The sequence below is a fragment of the Odocoileus virginianus genome, chromosome 12 (genome assembly GCF_023699985.2).
Source record: "Odocoileus virginianus isolate 20LAN1187 ecotype Illinois chromosome 12, Ovbor_1.2, whole genome shotgun sequence".
Taxonomy (NCBI): Eukaryota; Metazoa; Chordata; class Mammalia; order Artiodactyla; family Cervidae; genus Odocoileus; species Odocoileus virginianus.
Window position 1 is genome coordinate 39,383,372 of NC_069685.1, and position 27,496 is coordinate 39,410,867.

Sequence of the window (27,496 nt, forward strand, 5' to 3'; positions counted from 1 at the left end):
GGGTTTTGTCATACATTGACATGAATCAGCCATGGATTTGCATGTATTCCCCATCCCGTTCCCCCTTCCCACCTCCCTCTCTACCCGATCCCTCTGGGTCTTCCCAGTGCACCAGGCCCGAGCACTTATGCATCCAACCTGGGCTGGTGATCTGTTTCACTGTAGATAATATACATGTTTCGATGCTGTTCTCTTGAAACATCCCACCCTCGCCTTCTCCCCCAGAGTCCAAAAGTCTGTTCTGTACATCTGTGTCTCTTTTTCTGTTTTGCATATAGGGTATCATTACCATCTTTCTAAATTCCATATATATGTGTTAGTATGCTGTAATGGTCTTTATCTTTCTGGCTTACCTCACTCTGTATAATGGGCTCCAGTTTCATCCAGAATTCATTTGAATCAGTTCTCCAGTTTTCTTGAAGAGATCTCTGTTCTGTCCCATTCTGTAAAAATTTCCTCAATTTCTTTGCATTGTCCACTTAAGAAGGCTTTCTTATCTCTCCTTGCTCTTCTCTGGAACTCTGCATCTAGTTGTGTGTGTCTTTCCCTGTTCTCTTTGCCTTTTACTTCTCTTCTTTTCTCAAAGAAGAGCCTTCTTTTCTTTGTAAAGCCTCCAAAGATAACCACTTTGACTTCTTGCATTTCTTTTTCTTTGTGATGGTTTTAGTCACTGCCTCCTATACAAGTTATGAACTTCCATCCATCATTCTTCATGCACTCTGTCTACCAGATCTAATCCCTTGAATCTGTTTGTCACCTCCACTCTATAATCATGATAGATTTGATTTAGGTCATACCTGAAGAGTCTAGCGGTTTTCCCTACTTTCTTTGATTTAAGCCTGAGTTCTGCAAAAGGGAGCTGATGATCTGAACCAAAATCAGCTCCAGATCTTGTTTTTGATGACTGTATAGAACTTCTTCATCTTCAGCTGAAAAGAATATAGTCAGTCTGATTTTGGTTTTTACCATCTGGTTATGTCCACATGTAGAGTCATCTCTAGTGCTGTTGAAAGATGGTTTTGGCTATGACCAAGGTGTTCCTTTGGCCAAACTCTGTTAGCTTTTGCCCTGTTTCATTTTGTACTGCAACACCAAACTTTCTTGTTACTCCTGGTATCTTTTGACTTATTTTTGCATTCCAATCTGCTATGATGAAATTTTTTCCTCGTAAGCTTTTGTTCTTGTATATATTTCATGAATAGTTTGAGGTAGACTGCACTAACTTCTGAGTGTGTTTCTTTTATTTGCTCTTGTTTTATAGTATGTAAATGGTAGATTGAGTCATGACAAAATAAAAACATGAGTCATAGTTTTCTGTCTAGCATATTATTGTACTTTTATGCTAATAAACAGGATTTAGAATATTAAGCATAAAAACTCCTATATAGTTTATAATTTATACAGACAGATTTATTTGCACAGTGGAGCTCAGGTATACTGTCTCTCTACAGAATCAAGAAAGATTAATTGAGATAACTCTGGATTTTCCAGGCAAAAAGGTGCCATTTATGGAGCCAGTGAAACAAGCCATATACACATATGTATATATGTATGCATGTTTATATATATGTAATATGATTTTAACTAACTTTTGTTAAAAGTAAAATTTGTTAATTAAGGCTTAAATAGATTGAAAATGGAAACAGGCTTATGAAAACTAGCAAGATTAAAATAAAGGTTTATCACAATAAAAAGAAAAAACAGCTAGTGAACAGAGCAAAGCACAAATAAGACATTGACTGTGTTTATGTATCAAGGAAAGATTTGGAAATAGATGCAACTGTTACAGAAATGCCTTTTCTGACCCAATTTGAAAATAACATATTTAGAAATAAACACACCAAAAATCATATAAGACACCTGTGAAATCTACTATTTCACAAGGATACTTTCCTATACAGCCTTGCCTATGTTAATAGAATCCCGAGTTCTGCCGAGCTTTAAACCAAGATTGAAGACCCTTCTGTTTACCTCCTTCTGAATCCTCCAGGACTTTTCTGCTACAGTCAACTTAAAACATTAGCATGGAGAAGGACATGGATGGTTTCTCTTTCTTTATGGATCATATCTTGTCCACAGACTTCTTTTTTGATGTTATCTTTTTAAATAATACAACTTTTTCAAGTGTTACGTTTTTATTGCTTTCCATGATTTTCTTATTCTAGCTGCTTTCATTCATAATGAATATACCTTTAAAGGAACTACCTGCGAATATGGCAAGTAGTATAAAACTACTTTGATTTTAATGTTAACTTATTTAATGTAATAATGTTTAATGTTAATATACAAATGTGTAATGATTTTTTTTAAATTAATTTACTTAATTTTTGGCTTTGCGGGATCTTGGTTGCTGTGCTGGCTTTCTCTAGTTGCAGTGAGCAGGGGCTACTCTCTAGTTGAGGTGTGCAGGCCTCTCATTGTTGTCACTTCTTTTTTTGCAGAGCATGGGCTCTGGGGGCAGGTCAGTAGTTGTGGCACACAGGCTTAGTTGCCCTATGGCATGTGGAATCTTCCTGGACCAGGGATCCAACCCATGTCCCCCACCTTGGCAGATGGATTCTTAACCACAGAACCACAAGGGAAATCCCTGTAATGATTCTTTATAAGTGAATTGATGACCAAGCTGTATGGTTTGTGGGATATTAGTTCCCCCACCAGGGACTGAACCTGGGTTCTTGATAGTGAAGGTGCCAAGTCCTAACCACTGGGATGCCAGGAAGTTCTCTTTGTAATTGTATGTGAACATATATAGTCAACAATTTTGCAGTATTTACATGATTAATCTCCTTTCTTGTCCTTTTCTAATTTTTATTTCATGTTAGTTTTCAGCACTCCTACTTCAAGGTGGATTGGGCAGGATAATAGGAAAAAGTGTTAATATTAAATTTTAAAATTTACTGTCTGTAAGTATTTGCATGCTAATCCTATCTGGATAAACAAGCCTTATTCTTATTTAGGATGCATTGAAATAGAGTGTTGCAAATACTTTTATGATTTGCCATCAAACATCTGTTTCATTTCTTTGGTACTTTCTTTAAATATCTTGCTCATTGTTTAGGAAAAGCAAATGTTCAATAAAGTAGTCACAAAATATGCACTTGTCTCTACCCTGATATCCTAGTAAAGTTCTATGTTTGGAAAGATCATTTTTAAACAACTGAACTATGAATGCAGTCTTATTTTGGTAGATCCTAAATGTTGTTTCTTTTTTCTTTTCTTTTTGATTATAGGCCTACTTGTTTGAGATTTACATAAACTGTTGACAGTCATGTGCAAATCATATGTATTTGGTGGCAAACCTCACTGCATTCCAAGATGATTTGGGGGGAGCAGCAATTTAACTTAAAAGGAAATTTACAATTCTTTTACCACAAATAAGGTCTACATTTTCAGCCTTTAAATTATGCTTAATTATAGTTTAATGAAATTTTGAACTATAGAGGAAAAAAGATGTAAACATAATTTAAGTATATGCATTTTAGCTATGGGCTTTTTTGCCTGCAGATATAAAAATAGAATTCAGATCTTTTAGTATCCATGTAGTTTTCTAGATTGCATATGAAAGCATAAACACAGCTATATTTGTAAAGAGTGTCTCAGATGACATAAAGCACTTTTTTTGTGACAGAAGGGGGAAAATAATAAATTTTAATAACTCTGATTGGAAAAAATTAATTCATTAAAAAATATTAGTTGCCAAAGTGAGAAGACCTTGATATAAACTACTCTAATCCACCTCCAAAATATGTATATTATTAAAATTTCAGAGAGTGAAGAAATAGCTCTTTTAAGAGAAATCTTTGAAAAAGAGGATGTATTAATTTAATTTTAATAGTAAATTGTCATTGATTTATTAAAAAATTTGTCAGTATAGAGAATTCAGCCAACTTGATAGATCCTTCTGTGTTCTTACAATAATTACTGGTGCTAAATTATGTGCATAGGAGGGGTATTGATTATTTCATATATATTAATATAACCTATGGCCAATCCAAGCATTATCCCCCCAATAAGACAGAACATGTTTCTGCACAAATTATAAGTGTAATTATAAGTAATAATTAAATTTTTCAATTTAAAAATTCCATGGAACTTAAAGGCATAGTTACATAATATGATGATATTCCCCATCACATGCACTGTATATATTCGAAGGAAATCATGTTTGTCTTTATCTTGTCTTGAAAGTGAAGTCGCTCAGTCATGTCAGACTCTTTGCAACCCTGTTGACTGTAGCCCTCCAGGCTCCTCTGTCCATGGGATTCTCCAGGCAAGAATACTGGAGTGGGTTGCCATTTCCTTCTCCATTTCAGCTTTTGCAGAAGCATTGTTGAAATAGCTGGGTTTCAAAGAATGAAAAACCTGCTTTACGAACCATAACTATAACTTGTTACAATTATGTGAGGTATTTTAACAAGAAAATAGGTATTCTTTAATCCTAACCGTATTCTCACTAATAAATAACCCTTAACATTGTCTTTTGAGTTCTGGAAGTTACTTAGAGTGTATTATTTAGTTGCATTTGATCGGTTGAAATACGTATTTTGAGTTACATAACTACTAAATGACGAGTTGCCTCAATTACTGTAATTGCCATTGAGAAACAGGGGCAAAGAAACATACTTGCAACCGAAATAGCTTTGTGCACAGTAGATGTGTTAGTCATCTACTGTTATATAAGAAATTCCCAGAAACCTGCAATTTTTGCAAAACTTCCCTGGTTTGCTTTCAGGTGTGAAGCTCAGAAATTCAGTCCTGGGAGACTGGGCTTTTTCTCTGAGTTTTTACAAGACAAAAACCAAGGCATCAGCCTGATCCAATTTCCTGTCTGGAGAATAGTAGACACTGCCTTGGATTCATCCAGGTCTATTGAGGCTTCAGGACGGAGCCGCTCTTATTCAGTACCCCTCAGCTGCTCACGTCCTGAGCACCTGAGCATGCAATCTCCTCTCTTTCCAAGGCTGGCAGCACAGAACTCCCCCTACAGTCTCTTTCATACTTTGAATTTCTTAAGATCAGGAAGCGCCCAGCTTCTGTTTAGTGCTTTTCCTATTTAGGTTCAGCTCCCCCTATAATTTAATTTCTAATCAATTCGGAGTTAACTGATCTGATCATGGGAGTAATGCTCCGTCCTTTACACAGTTTCTAGTTGAAATCAAGGCAGGGGCTCATGCACACATGACGGACCCAGGGTGGCGGGGGAATCACCTTAGTGTCTGCCTTCCAGAGCGAGAAGCGAGGTCATTGGTGTGAAATCATGGGCAGAGTGAATGAAGTTTAAATACTGAAGAGGCAGTTGGGCACTAGAAGTCCATTCCATTGGTTAAAAGGGAATTAAGATTAGTAGATACCCCAAACTGTGTTTAAAGAGATAAACAACAAGGGCCTACACTATAGCACAGGGTGTTGTATTCTATATCTGGTAATTACCCACAGTGGAAAAGAATCAGGAAAAGAATATATAACTGACTCACTGTGCTATATACCTGAAACTAGAAACTAACACAGTACTGTAAATCAATTATATTGCAATTAAAAAAAGAGAGAGAGAATTAGGGTTTGGAAGTGAAAGAATTGAAGAGGAAAAGGCAGAAAACTATAATAGAAAGAAAAAAAGAAGAGAGAAGAAAAATGTAATTTAGTATTAGAATGTCATATGACCTAAAAGGCCTTAGACAAATCTGTATTGCAAAGTTTGATGAAACATATCTAAAAGGAGTCAATAAAATGAGGAATGTTTCATATTTCCACAAGCAGCTATATGTATGTTCAGCCTGGAAATTGGAGGACAAATAAAGGGGAAATGGTGCTTACAAAGTAATGATACTCTTCTCTCTGTATAATACCACAAATACAAAATTCAGTCTTATGAAGCATATCTTTTAGTTATGACAGCAATTAAGGTATTGGTATAGTTTAAAATTACTGTCCTGATATTATGAGTATATCCAAGTTGAACAAAAAAGTGTCAGGTATGTGCCATGCACATTACTTTGTGTTCATGGTCCAGTTCAAGCCTTTTAACTTGTTTTAGAAATTGAATTAAAGATTGTTTTAAAAGTTTTGTGTTTTTGTGATTTTTGTTTGTTTTTGTTTTGTATTGTTTTGTTTTTACTGAGATTTAGCAGACTTAATGGATTGGATCTTCATGACCTGAAAGGGCACAAATATCTTACTTCTTAGATTTTGTTTTTGTAGATAAACAGCTGCTCATTTCCCAAATATCAGTCATGTGTTTCCCCTCAATATCAACTCTTAAATGGGTGGACATAAGAACAATTTTTTCTCTGTGCACTTGTGTATAAAATAGATAACCAACAAAGAGACCTATTATATAGCAGAGGGAACTGTATTCAATATTTTATAATAAAAAAGAATCTGAAAAATATATATATATACCTACATGTATAGCAGAATCACTTTGTTATACACCTGTAACTTTGTAAATCAACTATTTCAACTTGTCTTAACAATACTGATTTTCCTTACCCCTCTTTTCTCCCCAACAAATCTAATCAGAAGTAAGAGATATTATTAACAGTGTATTTTGGCATTTCATGATATAAAATGTTGCCATGCCTAATAAACTTGGAAAATATTTTATAGTGTATTTGCCTCTTAGAAATTTAAAACTTATGTTAGCCTTTTAAAGTCACTGAGAAGCCTTGCAACATTTCTTATAATTTCTTATCTTTCTAGACTGCTGATAATTCCCATACAAGATATTGAGATGGCTGCTTTGACCTCATTTCTTTTTTCAAGGTCATTTAAGGGTTGAGATCATTTAGTAATTACGTTCATGGAAGACTTTGGGCTTGTATCGGATACCTTTTTTTCTGAAGTTATTTTGAAACCCATAATTTTTGAAATCTGTTCTAAGTGTGTGTCTACACTTCTGGTTTTACTTTTAGGTGTACAAGATCCCCAGCATGAGAGAATTATTACTGTGTCTACTAATGGAAGTATTCACAGCCCAAGGTTTCCTCACACTTATCCAAGAAATATGGACTTGGTATGGAGATTAGTAGCAGTAGAAGAAAATGTGTGGATACAGCTCACATTTGATGAGAGATTTGGGCTTGAAGACCCAGAAGATGACATATGCAAGTAAGTTATCATACTTGAAATTCCAGCAAAGTAACAACTGTTAGTTTTTCAAGACGCTTCATTCTGAGGGTGTGATTTTTAAATGCCATCTTTTGTCCTCTTATATTTTTCTGATCATCCAAGAAATTTACATCCTCGTTTAAGCTATGTTTCCATCTACTTCTGAAAATAATTTGAGGTAATATATGGCACAAAAATACATATAAAGTAAAGCAATTTAAAATATAGAATAGAGTAAAACACCAAATAAAGGAATGTAAGTTGTGCCAGAGTGACCATTAGTGCCAAAAATTTTACGTTTAAGCTTCCTCATAACCAAATCAATAAGATAAACAGTAAGCTATTAAAAGAAAAAACAGTATCCATGGATATGTATTACCCATAGCATCCAGTACCTACAGGGAAACACATAAATACACACACACACAGACACACACATGGGACTCCGAAGTTTGAATATCATAAGAAAGAAATACAATTCTGAAAGCAGAATTAGAAATTTAGATTTGCATTATAGTTGACTAGGTAGACATTTATCATAATTCTCCTAGAAACTTTCATGAACTAAAGTCAGCTGGAGTATTTCACCCATGCAAAAGACCACCTACCGTATGTCATACAAATATTACTCTTTAAATCCTATGTGAATCCACTTGTCAAGTTTGGGTGGTCTTATGGAAGATTTTTCACTTCATTGGCATTTGTATATCATGAAAATATTTTACTTGAGCTTCTTCGTGAGGGTCTTTATTTTCCCTTTGATATACAAGTTAAAAGAGAATTTTCGCTTTGTGGTATATTACAGATAAATATTTCAATACAGATAAAATAAACTTTATACTTTACTGTCATCACAGTTTGTATCTTTAACCTTTATATATGTAGTTACTTTTTTTCAATTTCTTCTTTCTGTGGATAGCCGCATTTCAGGTTATTTTTTCCTCTTATGTCTCTAAACTTAAGCCTGGAAAACAAGAAGTTATTCTAGCTATTTTTGGAGATGGTGCTATTCAACCCTTCATTTTATAGATAAGCAAATGGGTTAGAGAAATAAAATAGCGACGCTGCATCTTATTCATAGTTTATAACTCAACACATGCTAAAATCCATTTTCCTAGCAATCACAGAGGTGGTTTTCACCATTCTCTTCTGCACCTCTTGCCTTCTTTTCATGTGGAGTATTACATAATGTAGAAATTGCGGAGTTTAAGATCTGGCCGTCTTTGCAAACTAGCAAGTTAACCTACAGCAGTCTCATGGACTCTGACCACAGATAGCAGGCTCGAGGTTCTCAGACCAAGGGTGGGTGACGGTAGTGGCAGGAGTTCCATTCCCACAGGTCAGTGCCAGGAGGGCCATGTTATACCTGGGTGCCTGGCAGAGTGTGTGACCGGAGAGGTGACATTGTGTGTGTGTGTGTGTGTGTGTGTATGATGCATGTTAGTAGTTAGATCATAAAAATACACTTGTCCAGAATGCCCTTATAGCCTGTGACTCAATTTCACTCAGTATGAGACTTAAGAAAAGTTAAGAAAGCTGAGCACAGAAGAATTGATGCTTTTGAACTGTGGTGTTGGATAAGGCTCTTGAGAGTCCCTTGGACTGCAAGAAGATCCAACCAGTCCATCCTAAAGGAGGTCAGTCCTGGGTGTTCACTGGAAGGATTAATGTTGAAGCTGAAACTCCAATACTTTGGCCACCTTATGCGAAGAGCTGACTCATTTGAAAAGGCCCTGATGCTGGGAAAGATTGAGGGCAGGAGGAGAAGGGGACAACAGAGGATGAGATGGTTGGATGGCATCCTCAACTCGATGGACATGAGTTTGAGTAAACTGTGGGAGTTGGTGGTGGACAGGGAAGCCTGGCATGCTGCAGTTAATGGGGGAGTCGCAAAGAGTCAGACACGACTGAGCGACTGAACTGAACTGAACTCTTCCAATAGTTCTGAAATCCTTTCCCTTTGTACCTCCTTGATGTACCTTTTATTATTCCTGCAAACATAAATCATTTTCCTAATTTTGTAAGCCTGATTTCTCAATTTTTAAAATAATTTTATCATGTGTATGTATCTCTCTATATATTAGCCTATAAATTTAAATTTATCTTTATCTGTTTTGAAGTATCTATCAATGTGATTATACTATGTGTTTACTTTTATGAAGATGTGCATGTGAAAACAGCAGAATGCAGCAATATAAGGTTTTTCAAGTTCATGTGGACTCAGAGAGATTGTATCATTTGCCTTCCATGATGTACAGTATCCATTATATAATTAGGCATTCTTTCTTTTCTCTTCTGCTTTGATGAATGCTTGGCTTACTTCCAGCTTTTCTTGTCCAAAACTGCAAGAAATCTTTCTTGGCATTTATAGCTAACAGTGGTATTATGTTCTTAAGACATTAATTTTTTAGCTTTATGAGGTAGAGTTAAATTATTTCTAAAAGTGACCAGTTTACAGTTCTACCAACAATATGTGAAATTTATTTTTCTGCATTCTCTCCAACCTTTTGAACTGGTACTCATTTAATTCTGGGTAGAAGGATATGTATAAAATTGCACCTTAATGTAAAATTTTGTTTCTCCTTCCTGCCAATGAGGTTGAAAATGTTTGTATTGTTACTGGCTGCTCAGAAATCCTTTACTGTGAAATGCCTGCTCGTGACTTTTACCCAGATTTTACTGAACTCTTTGGTTATTTAAATTTTGGTTTTCATATTTAAGTTCTTAATCCGTCTGTAATTTATTTTGTCTATGCGAGGTTTTACGCTAGGGCATCTGATAGTGTCCTGACACTGTATATTTAGCAGTCACACTTTCCTCTGATGATGTGCAAAGCCAGCTAACTTGCAGGTCAGATTTTGTATCTGATGTGGTCTGTTTCTGGGTTCTCTATTCTGTTCTCTGGCTTTATTGTGTCCATCTGTGTACCAAATTGATACTCCCTTAGTTACAGTAGCATTATAGAAGCCAGGTGATAGGGAACTCAGTTTGTTTTCCTCCTTTTAGAGCATCCTCAGTATTTTACTTTTCACTATTTTTTTTACAAACAAGTTCCTTGAAACCTCCTGTTGCAATTTCATTGAAATTGTGTTGCATCTATAGATCATTCTGCAAAGAATTGACATACTTATAGAAAAGAATCTTTCTGTCATTGAGAATTTTATGCATCTGCATCTATCTAGGTATTGTTTTTGTCTGTACAGTTTTAAACTATTCTTTATAGAAATGCGATGCACCATTATTTAGATTTATTTCTGTGATCTCTATGTGGTTGTTCATTTGCTAAGTCATGTCCAACTCTTTGTGACCCCATGCACTGTAGCATGCCAGCCTCCTTTGTCCTCCACTATCTCCCAGAGTTTGCTCAAATTCATGTCCATTGAGTTGGTGGTGCTATCTAACCATCTCATCCTCTGCTGCCCCCTTCTCCTTTTTCCTCCAATCTTTCCCAACATCAGGCACTTTTCTAATGAGTAATATCTTTGTATCAGGTAGCCAAAATATTAGAGCTTCAGCTTCAGCAGCAGTCCTTCCAAAGAATATTCAGGATTGATTTCCTTTAGGATTGACTGGTTTGATCTCCTTGCAGTCCAAGGGACACTCGAGAGTCTTCTCCAGCGACACAGTTCAGAAGCATCATTCATTGGCACTCAGCCTTTTGTATGGTCCAGCTCTTACATCTGTACATGACTACTGGAAAGCCGTCGATTTGACTAGATGGACCTTTGTTGGAAACGTGATGTCTCTGATTTTTAATACACTGTCTAGGTTTGTCATAGCTTTCCTTCCAAAGAGCAAGCATCTTTTAATTTCATGGCTGTAGTCATTGTTCCCAGTGATTTTGGAGCTGAAAAATATAAAACCTGTCACTGCTTCCACTTTTTCCCCTTCTATTTGCCATGAAGTGATGCGACGGGATGCCACAATCTTCATTTTTTGAATGTTGAGTTTTAAGCCAGATTTTTCACTCTTCTCTTCCATCCTCATCAAGAGGCCCTTTATTCCTCTTGACTTTCTACCTACCATTAGAGTGATATCATCTGCATATCTGAGGTTGCTGATATTTCTGCCAGCAATCTTGATTGCGGCTATGCTTCATCCAGCCTGACATTTAGCATAGTATACCCTGCATAGAAGTTAAATAAACAGGGTAACAATATACAGCCTTGTCATACTCTTTCCAAATTTAGAACCAGTCAGTTGTTTCATGTCCAGTTCTAACTGTTGCTTCCTGCATACAGGTTTCTCAGAAGACAAGTAACGTGGTCTGGTATTCCCATCTCATTAAGAATTTCCACAGTTTGCTGTGATCCAGACAGTCAAAGGCTTCAGAATAGTTAATAAAGCAGAAGTAGATGTTTTTCTGGAATTCTCTTGTTTTTTCCATGATCCAACTGAATATTGGCAATTTGATCTCTGGTTCCTCTGCCTTTTCTAAATCTAGCTTGTATGTCTAGAAGAACTTGGTTCACATACTGCTGAAGCCTAGCTTGAATGACTTTGAGCATAACTTTGCTAGCATATGAAATGAGGACAATTGTACCATAGTTTGAACATTATTTGGCATTGCCCGTCTTTGGGATTGGAATGAAAACTGACCTTTTCCAGTCCTGTGGCCACTGCTAAGTTTTCCAAATTTGCTGATATACTGAATGCAGCACTTGCACAACATCATCTTACAAGATTTGAAACAGCTCAGCTGGAATTTCATCACTTCCAGTAGTTCTGTTCATAGTAATGCTACCTAAGGCCCACTTGATTTCACACTCCAGGATATCTGGCTCCAGGTGTGTGACCCCACCATTGCAATTATCAGGGTCACAAAGACATTTTTTGTGTAGTTCTTCTGTGTATTCTTGCCACCTCTTCTTAATCTCTTCTGCTTCTTTTAGGTCCTTCCTGTTTCTGTCCTTTATTTTGCCCATCCTTCCATGAAGTATTCCCTTGATATCACCAATTTTCTTTGATATCACCCATTCTATTGTTTTCCTCGATTTCTTTGCTTTGTTTGTTGAAGAAGGCCTTCTTATCTCTTTGCTATTCTCTTGAACTCTGCATTCAGTTGGGTATATCTTACCCTTTCTCTTCTCTTCTCTGTTATTTTTAAGCCTCCTCAGACAACATCTTTGCCATCTTGCATTCCTTTTCCTTTGAGGTGGTTTTAATTACTGCCTGCTGTACAATGCTGTGAACCTCTGTCCCTGGTTCTTCAAGCACTTCATCTACCACATCTAATCCCCTGAATCTATTCATCACCTCCACTGTATAATCATATGGGATTTGATTTAGATCATACCTGTACGGTCTAGTGGTTTTCCTTACTTTCTTCAGTTTAAGTCTGAATCTTCCAATAAGATCTTCATGATCTGATTCACAGTCAGCTCCAGGTCTTGTTTTTGCTGACTGTATAGAGCTCCTCCATCTTTGGCTGCAAAGAACATGATAAGTCTGATTTCTGTATTGACCATCTGGTGTGTACATGTGTAGAGTTGTCTTTTGCATTGTTGGAAAAGGGTGTTTGCTATTATCAGCATGTTCTCTTGGCAAAACTCTGTTAGCCTTTGCCCTGCTTCATTTTGTACTTCAAGGCCAAACTTGCCTGTTACTCTAAGTATCTCTTGACTTCCTACTATGACGTAAAGGACATCCAGTCCCCTGTGATTTAAAGGACATCTTTTTGTTGTTGTTGGTGGTGGTGGTTCTAGCTGTTGTAGGTCTTTTAGAATCAGTCAACTTTAGCTTCTTCGGCATCAGTGGTTGGGGCATAGACTTGGATTACTGTGATGTTGAATGGTTTGCTTTGGAAACAAAACAAGATTATTCTGTCATTTTTTAAATTGCTCCCAAGTACTGTATTTTGTTGACTATGAGGGCTACTCCATTTCTTCTAAGGATTCTTGCCCAGAGTAGTAGATATAATGGTCATCTGAATTAAATTTGTCCATTCCTGTCCATCTTAGTTCACTGATTCCTAAGATGTTCAATCTTGCTATCTCCTGCTTGACCACATTCAGTTCCCTTGTGGCTCAGCTGGTAAAGAATCCACCTGCAATGTAGGAGACCTGGGTTCGATCCCTGGGTTGGGAAGATCCCCTGGAGAAGGGAAAGGCTAGCCTCTCCAATATTCTGGTCTAGAGAATTCCATGGATTGTATAGTCCATGGGGTCACAAAGAGTCAGACACGACTGAGTGACTTTCACTTCACTGGACCTAATATTCCAGGTTTCTATGCAATATTGTTTTTATGGTCTTTATAGGCAGCTGCTAAAATCCCTTTTTAAAAATTACATTTCTAATTGTGTATTGCTGGTATAAAGAAATGCAATCCATTTTTTAGTGTTGATCTTACATCTTGCAAACTTCCTAAGATCTTTGTTTAAAAATTATTCTGGAAATTAATTTAGATTTATCCAAAAAACAATATGGTTTTTGAAAAAGATTTCTTTCTTCCATTCAGTTCTTTCACACTCTCTTTTCTATTTCTTATTATGTTATTGAATGCACGAGGAGATATCTCTGACTTCTTGAATTTATGTAAGATTTGGTTATTTATTTTTATATTTCTTTATTTTCGACTGTGCTGGTTCTTCATTGCTGTGTGTGGGCTTCCTCCAGTTGTGGTGCACGGGCCTCTCATTGCAGCGGCTTCTCTTGTTTTGAACCTTGGGCTCTATGGCACGTGGGCTTCAGTAGTTTCAGCGCACTGGCTTAGTTGCTCTGTGGCATGTGGGATCTCCCAGACCAGGGAATTGAACCTGTGTCCCCTGCTGTGGCAGATGGACTCGTTAACCACTGTACCACAAGAGGAGCCCTGGCTTCTTGATTTTATAGTTTGCTTCTTTAAAAATAAAATTTAAAATTTGGAGTAACTTTAGATTAAAAAATTCTACAAAGATGATACAGAGAGTTTCCATATCCCCAGGTTTCCCCTCAGTTACATCTTATGTCATCACAGCATATCGGCATACCTAAGAAGCCAACTTCATACAATACCACTAACTGAACTGCACGCTTACACAGATGGCAGCAGGTTTTTTCACTCTGGGACCTTTTTGTGGCTCAGGATCCTTTCCAGGATGATCATTGTATTCATTCCTCAGACCTTACTTAGTCTCCTCCAATCTGTGAGTTTTTCTTTTTTTGTCTTTCATGACCTTGACAGTTTTGAAGAGTAGTGGTCAGGTGTTTTGTAAAAGAGCCCTCGATTTAGGCTCTCGGATGTTTCCTTATGAATATGCTGAGGTTATGGGTTTGGAGGAAAGGTTCCAAGGAAATGCAATGCTCTTCTCCTGTTGTAGCATCAGGTGCATGCTACCAGCATCATCACTGATGCTGTTAATAGTGATCACTTAGGTCAGGCAGGCTTCTCCCCTGGTGAGAAAATACATTTCCCTTTTATATGCTAGTGTTTGGTCATGTATGGATATGAGAGTTGGACTGTGAAGAAAGCTGAGAGCCAAAAAATTGATGCTTTTGAACTGCGGTGTTGGAGAAGACTCTTGAGAGTCCTTTGGACTGCAGGGAGATCCAACCAGTCCATCCTAAAGGAGATCAGTCCTGGGTGTTCATTGGAAGGACTGATGTTGAAGCTGAAACTCCAGTACTTTGGCCACCTCATGCGAAGAGTTGACTCATTGGAAAAGACCCTGATACTGGGAGGGATTGGGAGCAGGAAGAGAAGGGGACGACAGAGGATGAGATGGTTGGATGGCATCACCGACTCAATGGACATGAGTTTGAGTAAACTCTGGGAGTTGGTGATGAACAGGGAGGCCTGGTGTGCTGCGATTCATGGGGTCGCAAAGAATCAGACACGACTGAGCGACTGAACTGAGCTGACTGAACTGACTTAAGACCAGCCCATGTTCCCGCAGACAGTGATTGTTACACATCCTGGAGAGGGGAATATATACATATATTATTTGGAATTCTTCAGTAAAGGAAAATTGTGCCTTTTCCTTCCCTTCCTTCTTTCCTTCCTTTTCTATTTATTTCTTCAATCATTTGTATCAGTATAGACTCACAGAGATTTATTTTATGCCATGTGTTATAAGCCAGTGCTATTTTGATTTACTTTATTGTTGAAATTGTTTCATCTTTGGCCCCTGAAAGTAGAACTTTTGTTGTTACACATCAAAATTGAGTATCATATTGATGAAATTTTCTTGTATTATTTGAAGTATTTTGTTATTGTTGTTGTTGTTGCTTACTTTTCTAAAAGGCATTTCCCCCTTGAGAAGCATTTTTTATTCTTTTAATGCAACTTTCAAAAATAAGTTCCAGACATAATGACATTTTATACTTCACCACGTGTCACCTAAAAACTAGGGTATTTCCTGTGTGTTTTCAAAACCAGTGTCACATGCAAAATATGTAGCATTAATATAGAACTATTACCCAATGCATAGTTGATTTTCCATTGTTACCTATGATCCCAAAATGTTATCACTTTTCTATATTCTTTTTCTCTTATTGTGTTATGACTCAGCAATCAATCAGTGATTCTGGTTGGTTATCAGCAATCTTTTCTTGCCTTTTCTTGGTTTTCATGACATTGATATTTGTGAACAGTCCAGCCCATTTATTCTGTGGAATGTCTCTCAATTTCATGTCTGTGTGTGTCTTCATAATTAAGTCCTGCTGAAAGATCCTGGCCAGAATGTTCTATAGGTGACATTCTGTAGAGTGCTTCTGACTGTTCGCGCTGCTCGCTTATTGCACATCCACAACATGATTTTGCTTTCTCAGTCCTGTGTTTCCTACATCTTGCCAAGTTTGATAATGTGGTATTTTTATTTTGTCCATTTGAGGATGTTTTATAACATCCATCATTTTCTTCTTTTAAACTATAGATCATATAGAAGTATATCATTCATTTTTCATGTTAAGTGCATAAGGCTTTTTAAATGTATTTTTTATTGTAGATTTCTAAATTAATTGTGTTTTGGATAAAGAATATGGCCCATCTGTCCATGATTATTGGAAATTTAAGACTTGACTTGCCTGAGATGAGGTTTTTTTAAGTTTCCAAATGTACTATTCTTCCATTGTGGGTACAACACTGCATGTTATGTATGTTACATCAATTTTGGCAGTTGTGCTGATCACAGTATCTGTATCTTTCCTGATTTTGGTTTGTTTTTTTTCTCCTGATGTAACAATGCCCAAGAGATACATGTCAAATTCCCCTAATAGAGAATAAAAATATTTGTCAGTTTCATCTTGTAGAACATCCACTTTTGTTTTTATATGTTTTTAAATTGTCCCAGTTGGCACATGCAGGCTCAGGTACCTAACCTTGTTTAATCTTTTTTAATGTCTTGTTTTGACTTCAGAGTCTGTTGTGCCTAATATTGATATAACTACATCAGGTAATCATGGTGGTTATTTGCATGACACTTTCCATTCTTCTACTTGGAATTTTCCTGTGCCTTTGTGCACACGTGTGTGTGTGTGTGTGTGTGTGTGTCTGTGACTTTTGTTTGTCTCTTGTGAGAGGAACATAAGCAACTTTAAAAAGAAAAATTCAGTTAAAAAGCTTTATATTTGGGATTAACATATATACACTACTATGTATAAAATAGATAACTAATGAGAACCTAATACTCAGTGCTCTGTGGAGACCTAATTGGGAAAGAAACTCCAAAAAGAGGGGCTGTATAAACATATGTATAGCTGATTCACTTTACTATACAGCAGAAACTAGACTACAACATTGTGAAGCTATTTGACTCCAATTTTACAAAAAGAATGTTAATACAGAATGGCTTGTCTGATATAAAAATCTCATCATGAGCATATTTAAGAAGCCCTTTGTATTATTATCTCCTAGGTTCTTAATTTAGCACGTTGGTTCTGATTCTGCATAGTTGAGATTCAGTGCTGCGGTTTATTCTGTGCGTTCCATTTACCCTCATGTAGCTGTTTCTCCCTTTTGTCTTTTGCATTCATTTAGTTTGTCTTCTCATCCCATTTTTCTTTTCTACTGTCAATAATTTACACTAGAAGTGTGCACCAAGTTCCGCGTTGAGATGGCTACCTTAGAAATGCATATGGAAGGCTAGTTCATGTTTACCTGACTTCCTCAAACAGAAAATTACCTGAGAACATTTGAACTGCCCTGGAACGCTGGCTCCCTGCTCTCAGCTCACTAAGCTAGTAACACAGAGCTACTCCTGTTGCTCAGCATAGTGACAGGGATGATCACCTTGATAGCTCCAGCCGGGTCTGGGGAGGAAACTCAAAACCAGACTTTGTTGAGGATTTGAAGTTTGGTTTAGAATGGATTTATCTGCCTTAGAATGGATTAAGAGTTGGGTAAGAATCAGTTCAAAATTGATGGAAGCAAGGCAGGGATTTTTAGGCTTGAGTTCCACAATGCTAGATAGTAACTGCTAATGTTTTCAGTTGAAGGAGTTACTGGTTCTTTGGGGGAAGTTCTTGTGATGAACAGTAAAGTTATTTACCTTGAAAGTAATGAGGACAATAAAATAGTGACCCCCTCTTACTGTAACCACTTAGCTGGGTGGTTTCATCCTTATTGTCCACTCCTGATTGGTATGTGTTTGTTCCTGAGAATATTAGTTTTGTATTTTTTAAAGTCATAAGTAAAACATTTGTTATTGTTATTTGGTATAATCAATAATTCCTTAGCTATTCTATGTGCTTACCTTTGGCGCCAATAATTGCTTCTTGAATGTCAGAATTTTCATGGTAGGATTATTTTGCTTATTTAAGAATTGCCTTTTTAAAAGTCTCTTAAGTGAAGTTGGTAGCAAATACTCAGGTCTTATGTATTTGCAAATTCCTATATTTCACCTTCATTCCTGGAAGTCAGCCAGACAGGATATAGGATTTTTGGTTGTGTGCTTATGTTTTCTCAACAATGTGAAGATGCCACCCACTGTCTATGGCTGTTGAGAAGTTATCCATCAGGTTAACTGTTGACATATAGCTGTAGTCTGCCCTCAAGGGGTAGATTTTTCAGAGTGACAGGAAAGGATGGAGCAAGGGTCCAGCCCAACTTGGATCCTGGACTACTTGGGACCCACTAACCTCCCACCACAGCCGCCCATTGCCCTCGCACATAGAGAGGCTCAGCAGATGCCTACAGGGCCCAGAGTGTATTCACCTCACCGGACTCTTGGTTTCTTTTCTTGTTTGTACTTCAGAGAATTTTATTTTCTTGATGGTTCAGTACTGCTTGAAAAACAATGGTTTTCTTTTGATCATTTCTTCAGCAGTTTTTGTTATAACACACCGAGAGGAGTTTCTCTGCCTGACTTTGTCCACCACAGAACTGGAAGTGGCACTGTTTCCAGCAAAACCAAGTCCCTCCTAACAAGACATAGTATTCTCAGGTTCAAGTTCAAAGTTGAATTTTTGAAAATGGCCAGATGGACTCTTCTCCAGGACAGGACTGGAGAACTAACATATAGATGTGTCCTGGATAAAATGCACCTTCAGAATTTAAACTGCCCCAGTGTCAATGTTCTCTCAAGTCTGGATCATAGGAGAAGCCAGAAAATATGATTCACTGTTTTAGTGGCATCTTTAAAACAGGGTAGTAGGATGAGGTGTGTGACTTTTACCCCCATGACCTACCTGGCTTCTCAAATTGTCTTTTATGTAAAAAAGAGAGAGAGAGAGACAGAGGGAGTTGTGTTTTTATGCTACTGAGGGTTGGCATTACTACTGAGAACAAAGCGAGTCAGAGGCAACTTAGGTTTTGTTGATTTTCTAGCATGAGAAGATCTACAGGCAACATGGTGGGGGGTACTGGTGTGGAATGAGAGTGGAGGGGTGGTGTGTGTGTGTGCGTGCACGTGTACACACTTGGTGTAAAAAGTGCCAAAATATGTCTTGTCTTTCACTATTGTCTGTGCATGTGTGGTTCTTACGTGAGTGACACATGATGTCCTTAAGAAGGAACTCTTTTAGTGGAAAATTTTCTTAATTTTTTTTTTGTTTGTTTGTTAATCTGATGTAAACAATTTATACAGATTGGGGGTACATTGTATTTTACAAAGAGAAAGACCATAAGGGACAGAGTGTGGAAGAGAATGGGGTGCCCAACAGTGCCTCTATATAACTGAATCATTTTGCTATATAGCGGAAATTGGCACAGCATTGTCAGTCAACTGCAATTCAGTTTAAAAAAATAGTGGCTCTTTTCCACTTAAACAGCTGAATTTCTTTTGGAAGAAATGCTATCATCCAGTGTGGGAAAATGTGAATGATAAAAATGCTAGATCTACTAAATGAACACATTTTTTAATATTTAGAATTTAAGATGATCAAAATTGTTAGTTTCTTTTAAAATGAAAAAAAAAAATATTTTGGACATTTTCCTCACTTCCTGCTGTTATAATAGAATTGATGTGGCATTTTGATTTGCTCATCTATTTACTGTCAATCCAGTAGACACTTGCTGAGCCCTATGGAAGGTGTGTGGGGGGGTTGTGGGGCAGAGGTGAAGAGGAGGTAACTTGTGTCCTCAAGTAGCTCATAATCTGTTTAGAGACAGTCAAGTAAACAGACAATTAAAATGAAATGCCACCAGTCTCGGAAGATGGGAAACATAGAGCACAGTTATGACTATAACTGATTGTGTTTAGATTGCTTTGTTGACCATCTTCTAAGCCAGACTATAGCTGTGTACTTTAATAGCCACAGTCTATAAATAATTATTATTAATTTTTTATGGAGAAACTGGATGCACAAATCAAGCGTCCCATGCAGACCTCGAAAACTCATTTTTTTCAGAACTATTTTTTTAATATTTCCCCATATTAGATGTAACTTTGAAGCATATGATAGATTTCTTACATTAATTTTACAATGACAGTGCAAGCCCTTGGTGAAAAATTTTAAGGAAAAAAGGTGTTTTGTGAAAAGGAATAAAGTTATCTCTTAGTTTCATTGCCATACAACTGAAATAAAGGAAAACAATACATTTAGCCATCCACGACCTTGAAAACCCATCAATGTGTGTCCTAAGAATTTAGTTTTCAAGCAGAATGTTTTCATGAGCCCCTTAAAATGGTGAAGGAAAGGAAAAAGCATTAGTCAATATTTGGCGTAAATGACCTGTGATTTTAGCCCTGAGACATCCAAAGGCACCCCATGAAATCAGTTGCATACATACCTAATTCCCAGCCTGAGTCTGCAGAACTGGGGCTCAGAATGACTAGCTGAGCATAGACCTCCAATTTGGCATTCCGGTCTTGTTCAGGATTGCCAGAAACAATTAGGTGAGAGAAAAATGTCTGTACCTTTTTAAGGTGCCCTGTGGGAGTCTTGCTGTGAGATCAGGTTCAGTTCAGTTCAGTTTCTCAGTCGTGTCCAACTCCCTGCGACCTTTGAACCACAGCATGCCTCCTGTCCATCACCTATCACAGGGAGGGACAGGCCTCCCTGTCCATCACCAACTCCCGGAGTCTACCCAAACTCATGTCCATTGAGTCAGTGATGCCATCCAACCATCTCATCCTCTGTCATCCCCTTCCCAGCATCAGGGTCTTTTCAAATGAGTCAGCTCTTCGCATGAGGTGGCCAAAGTATTGGAGTTTCAGCTTCAACATCAGTCCTTCCAATGAACACCCAGGACTTTTGCCTAATATTATAGGTGATGGTAGGCTTCCCAGGTGGTACTAGTGGTAAAGAACCTGCCTGCCAATGCAGAAGACATAAGAAATGTGGGTTCAATCCTTGGGTCAAGAAGATCCCCTGGAGGAGGGCATGACAACCCATTCCAGTATTTTTGCCTAGAGAATCCACAGGGACAGAGGAGCCTGGTGGGCTACAGTTCGTGGGCTTGCAAAGAGTCAAACATGACTGAAGCAACTTAGCATATAGCACACACATAGGTGATGGCATGGGGAGGGCCTACCTCAACCACTGGCAAAGGGCAAGGGACCCAGGTTTGCTTGGAGCATTTATTCTGTCCCCGAGACTTTCCTGAAGGTCTGTCTGTGCCAGTCATGTGCAGCCTGGTTGCCTACACTGGTCACTGCTGTTTGGGGCAAACGGGGCAGGTTCACTGGAGGAAACCACAAGGGCAAACGTAGGGTCTCCTTCAGCACCTGTCAGGACTAGAAAGTGATGAGTTACCATCCCAAAGGACTGGAATACAGTGTGTGTCCAGCCTAAAAAACAGCTGAAACATCACTAGCTGACCAGGACTTAGTGGGTACTCAGTAAGAGCTGGTTAAAATTAGAAGAATTTTAAAGAGGAATGAGTCCTCCAGACAGATTTAGACTGGTAAAAGTGGAGAATAATCTGCCCGTGATGAGATGCCCTGGAGACGAGGCAGGGATGTGACTGTCCTGGTGGCAGGGTCCACCTGTGAACCTCCAGCCAATGGATTTGGACCCCCTTGTCTTGCTCTCAGAAGCTGAGGGTTTTGGTGCAGAACAGAGCGTGGACCAGTCTATAGTTAAGGAAGTGAATATGGCCAAAGCCATGCAAAATAGGTCAGAGGAGACTTTAATATAGGCACTTAGAACAGTTGAAGAAATTGTGTTATTTTCAAACACAAAGTTCTCTTGTTGAGATTTCCTCAGACCTACTCTTGGCTCACTATTTTCTGCGTGGTCTTATCACAGAAAGCACATTTCTCTCTTCCCACCCCTCCTTCCTTGTGAAAGCTCCATGTGAGTGGAGGGGTGGGGAGAGGGAGAGTATGCCCACACATGTGAGTGCAAAGAAAGACAAATACCATGTGATATTGCTTATATGCTTTATGTTTTTAAAGTGCTACAAATGAACTTATTTATAAAATGGAAATAGAGCCACAGATATAGAAAACAAACCTATGGTTACTAGAGGGGAAAGGGAGGGGAAGGATAAACTGGGAGACTGGGATTGACATTTGCGTACTACTATATATAAAAGCCAATAAGAACCTACTGCATAGCACTGGGATCTCTATTCAATGCTCTATAGTGACCTACATGGGAAAAGAATCAGAAAAAGAGTGGATATATGTATATGTGTCATTGATTCACTTTGCTCTATGCCTGAAACTAACATAACATTGTAAATCTACTACACGCCAATATATATATATATTTTTTAAAGGAACTCTACCCTGGGATCAATGCTTTTTATTTCAAAGCTACATTCCCTTTTGCCCCAGGGACGCAGTCTGGGAGGAACCAAACAACCAATTTCAGAATTGCTGACAATAGACAGTGAAAGTGTTAGTTGCTCAGGGGTGTCTGATTCTGTGCAACCCCATGGACTGTAGCCCGCCAGGCTCTTCTATCCATGGAATTCTCCAGGCCAGAATACTGGAGTGGGTAGCCATTCCCTTCTGCAGGGGATCTTCCCGACCCAGAGACTCAAACCCAAGTCTCCTGCATTGCAGGCAGACTCTTTACTGTCCAAGCCACCAGAGAATCCTGACAGCAAAAATATTTATGTTAAAGACAAACCATGGAATCATCTAGGATGTTGAATGGCCTCTCTGTTACAGAAAAGAGATGACCTTCCTCACTTTTCATTGGGAAAAGTCAGGTTTCCAGGGCCTCCGAGAAGAGCCAAGGATACATACCAGTGTTTCATAAAGTCTGGGAATAATACTCTATTTCTGCTACAGGAGTGCCAGAACAGAATAAATTTACCTAATAGGTAATAACATCAATTGAAAGATAGTGGGATTCATAGCAAAAGAGTAACTTTTAAGATTATTTAATTTCAAGTAACCACAAGTAATTAGCTGGTAGCCAATTGAAAAAGAAATGTTTGGATCTGTTCTTGAATATTTCAGGAATGAGCTTCATCCAGGTTTTGAATGATGCCACCAACTCTGTCTCTTTCTCTGCCTCCATGGACTTGCTTCAGTCTCAGTTGATTTTCATAAAATCTCCGAGCAAATGAGGAAAGCGCCAAGATGTTAGCACTTCTGATCTTTGAATGAGACTGGAACTTTTCCTGCAAAAGTTTTTGGAATGTTTTTCTTTTGATTTTATTGAAGTTTAGTTATTTACAGTGTTGCGTTAATTTCTGCTGTACGACAAAGTGATTCAGTTATATGTTGGTATACATTCTTTTTCATGTTCCTTTCTGTTAGAGTTTATCACAGGATATTGAATATATTGATAGTTCTCTGTCCTATACAGTAGGACCTTGTTGTTTATCCATTCTATATGTAACAGTTTGCATTTGCTAATCCCAAGACTCCATTCCATCTCCTCCCCCACCCTCCTCCGCCTCGGGAATCACACCCCTCTTTGGAAAAGTTTTGATTGGGCTGGTTTGAACCAAGTATCTGTCCCTGGACCAGTTGCTCTAGGGGGAACTAGGAGCACGTATTGCACTTCCCAGTTGGCTCAAATGGTAGAGAATCCACCTGGAATGTAGGAGAGCCAGGTTTGATCCCTGGGCGGGGAACGATCCCTGGAGAAGGGAATGCCTACCCACTCCAGTATTCGTGACTGGAGAGTTCCATGGACAAAGAAGCTTGGTGGGCTACAGTCCATGGGGTCAAGAGTCGGACATGACTGAGTGACTAGCACTTTCACTTCACTTCAGGAAAAGGTGTTACTGTGCTTGCAAGATTTGGGTTACTTGCCCATCCTGAAATTAAGTGATGATTTGTATTGCTGGAGAAATGGTTCCTGAAAGCAAAGCTTTCTTTTTATTCATCAGAAAGTGCTGATGGTGCAAAAATAACCATCTCCTCTCTTGGTGTTAAGACCCAAAAGGAGTTAAGTGCATCTTTCAAATGTTCACTTATAGTTTTCCTTACCTGCACTTCTGGCCGCAGAATGAAGCTTTCTTTAGAGTGAAGACTTTGCCTGGGCCCTTTCAAGCCACTCTTCTGAGTATAGTGAGCTCAGTGGCATAATTTATAGTTTCGTCATCCTTTGACCTCTGTAGCAATTACTTTTGTAACTTAGAAAAAAGTCATCATTTCCAAGAGGGCTGAAAATGAAGGGTGGGGATGTGACCAAGTCTGAGATCAAGGGACTCTGCCCTTGGCTAATGAGATGTTTTGATTTTATGTTTTGAATTGTTCAAAATCAACATTCCAGCAGAGGAAGAACGGATCCTGTAGCTCCCAGAACCGTGTCAACTCACCCAGTGCTGCGTCTCCAGCCCTCTATATCTGTTCCCTATCTTTCCTCACCGCCCGACTCCCAGCACCTCCCTCCTTTGCCTGCGTGCCTTCTCCCACCTTCCCTGTTGATTGCCCAGCTCTGACTTTGCTGCATTTATTCTGGAAGATTCTGAGAGTCTGCACTCCATGAGAATTTGGGGGATATCTGAGCACCCTGCTCTGGGCCTAGTCTTTATTTTCAGCTCCTGTTGTGTCTTCCTTCAGGGCAATGCTGAAGCCTCCTGCCTGTCCGACTGGCACAGTGACTTACACATGTGTAACTTCTGTGACCAAAGAAATACCCATGTGACTAGCTAGCTATCTAGTAATCCATCTGTACCATTTCACCCTGAAAGAAAACCCAAGCAAGAGCAATGCAGCACCAATCATTAATAATAAAAGATTTCTACGTGGACAAGTCTTAGATGTTCTGCACTCGTCTTTCTTTTCTTAGCATATTCAGTATTTTATTGGGCTTGTTCGGTAGTTGTATCTTCAGTATTAAATTATTATTATTATTTTGCTTTGTGAGCTTTCAAATGGCATGCTTTCCTCAGTTCCTGCAGCTGTGACTCTTGGGGAGCTAGACTGTGCTCCATTTAGTGGACAGCCTGCCTTCTAAAGAAGTCAACCTTTAATTTTCTTTTAAATGTTTTTTACTGTGATAAAAGTCACAAAATATGTAAAAAATGCTATTACATGCTATTTTGACCATATTTAGCTGTACAGTTCAGTGGCACTAATTGCATTCACATTGTCTGCAGATCTCACCATCATCCATCTCTGGAATTTTTCTCCTTCCTAAACTGAAACTCTGTCCCCATTAAATACTGTCACCATTTGCCCTCTCCACCGCCACCCCCCCCAATCCCTAACCTCTACCAAAGTAGTTTCAGAGTCTGTGCATTTGACTGTTCTATGTTCCTCGTACAAGTGGAGTCAAATTTTATTTGTCTGCACCTGATGTGAGTTGGAATGCATTTTTAAGGTTAACTTAATATATGTCCTACAAATAAATTATGCCTTCTTTTCTCCCCCTGTACTATACAGTATACTTTCATTAATTATCTATTTTATACATAGTATAAGTAGCGTAGGGCTTCCCTGGAGCCTCAGTGGTAAAGAATCTATCTGCAGTGTAGGAGACCCAGGTTCAATCCCTGGGTTGGGAGGAAACCTGGAAAAGGAAGTAGCAATCCATTCCAGTGTTCTTGCCTGGAAGATCCCATGGACAGAGGAGCGTGGCAATTTACAGCTCATGGGGTTCTCAAGAGTCAGACATGACTTAGCAACTAAACCATACACCACTACTGTATGAATGTCAGTACCAATCTCTCAATTCCTTCCATCCTTGCCTTTCCCCTTTGTTGTCCATACGTTTGTTCTCTATTTCTCTATTGCAGTCTCTATTTCTGCTTTGCAAATAGGTTCTTTACCATTTTTCTGAAACTTCCCAGGTGGCACCAATGGTAAAGAACCCGCCTGCCAGTGCAGGAGATGTAAGAGACACGAGTTTGATCCTTGGGTCGGGAAGATCCCCTTGAGAAGGGCATGGCAACCCACTCCAGTGTTCCTGTCTGGAGAATCTTTGGACAGAGGACCCTGACGGACCACAGTCCATTAGGTTCACAAAGAGTTGGACACGACTGAAGTGACTTAGCAGGCAGGTGCCATTTTTCTAGATTCCACACATATGCATTAATATACAATATTTTCTGACTTCCTTCACTCTGTGTAACAGTCTCCAGGTCCATCCACATCTCTACAAATGGCACAATATCATTTCTTTTTATGGCTAAGTAATATTCCAGTGTATATATGTACCACATTTTAAAGAAGTCAGTCTTTACTGTTGGACTCTGTGAGAGAAGGCGAGGGTGGGATGATTTGAGAGAATAGCATTGAAACATGTATATTATCATATGTGAAATAGATCACCAGTCCAGGTTCGATGCATGAGGCAGGGTGCTCAGGGCTGGTGCACTGGGATGACCTGAGGGATGGGATGGGGAGTTAGCTGGGAGGGGGGGTTCAGGATGGGGAACACATGTACACCCATGGCTGATTCATGTCAATGTATGGCAAAAACCACCACAATATTGTAAAGTAATTAACCTCCAATTAAAATTTTTTTAAATTTTTTAAAAAAGAAGTCAGTCTTTAAATAGGCCACCTTCTCTGCTTATGTAGGACAGAGATACAAAGTCTGACTTTGGATTAGCTGACTGAGGATTTATTTCTAATTGCTGGATGGAATTGTTTCTAAGTATTATTTGATTTCTCCTCTAAGGTTTCTGCCAGAATGAATCAAGACAAAAACTTTCACATAATGATTATTGTTTTGCTGTGCAATTAACAGAGAAAGGTTAAATTAAGATATAACAAAACCCTCTCAAAAGTGAAAAGTAAAAGTGAAGTCGCTCAGTCATGTCCAACTCTTTGTGACCCCATGGACTGCAGTCTACCAGGCTCCTCCATCCATGGGATTTTCCAGGCGAGAGTACTGGAGTGGGTTGCTATTTGCTTCTCCAGGGGATCTTCCTGACCCAGGGGTCTATCCTGGGTCTCCCGCATTGTAGGCAGACGCTTTAACCTCTGAGCCACTAGGGAAGTTTAAACCCTCTCAAATTAAGCTTGGAAGATTTCATTGCACCTGGTTCACATATGGGACTTCCCGGGCCGCACTAGTGTTAAAGAACCCACCTGCCAGTGCAGGAGCTATAAGGGATGTGGCTTCACTCCCTGGGTGGGGAAGATCCCCTGGAGGAGGGCATGGCAACCCACTCCAGTGTTCTTGCCAAAGAATCCCATGGACAGAGGAGCCTGTCAGGCTAGAGTCCATAGGGTCACAAAGAGTTAGACATGACTGAAGTGACAGCATACACACATGCAGTTCACCTGTGAAGGTAGAAAAGGGAAGTTTAGGACCGCTTCTCAGCCTCCTTCACTGTACTGGTCATGCTGACACCTCTGCTTTCAGCAGAAGGAATGATGTAACCGCTTATCTCCTGGTCCATGAATATGATATGAGTGATATGTGTATGTGAATATTATAGTGGTACTAATAGTATATGTAGATAAATATGATATGAATAGTGCCTATATTTGAATATATGATATGAATAGTACATTTATATGAATTTCTAGTTATATGAATAGTGTCTGCATATGAATATTACAGTGATATATAGTATATGTATATGACTATTATAATGATATGAATAGTACATAGATATGTATGTTATAATGATGTGAATTGTGTGTGTATTTATATGGTAATGATA

General features: G+C 38.6%; 1 protein-coding gene across 2 annotated transcripts in view; it reads left to right on the forward strand.

The window, feature by feature from the left end:
• Positions 1-27,496, forward strand: part of PDGFC (platelet derived growth factor C) — a 241,586-nt gene that overhangs the window by 134,348 nt on the left and 79,742 nt on the right. For both annotated transcript variants that reach the window (XM_020883819.2, XM_020883820.2), the window contains exon 2: positions 6,912-7,107. In XM_020883819.2, coding sequence (XP_020739478.2) covers positions 6,912-7,107 — 196 coding nt within the window. The remainder of the gene's footprint in view (positions 1-6,911; positions 7,108-27,496) is intronic.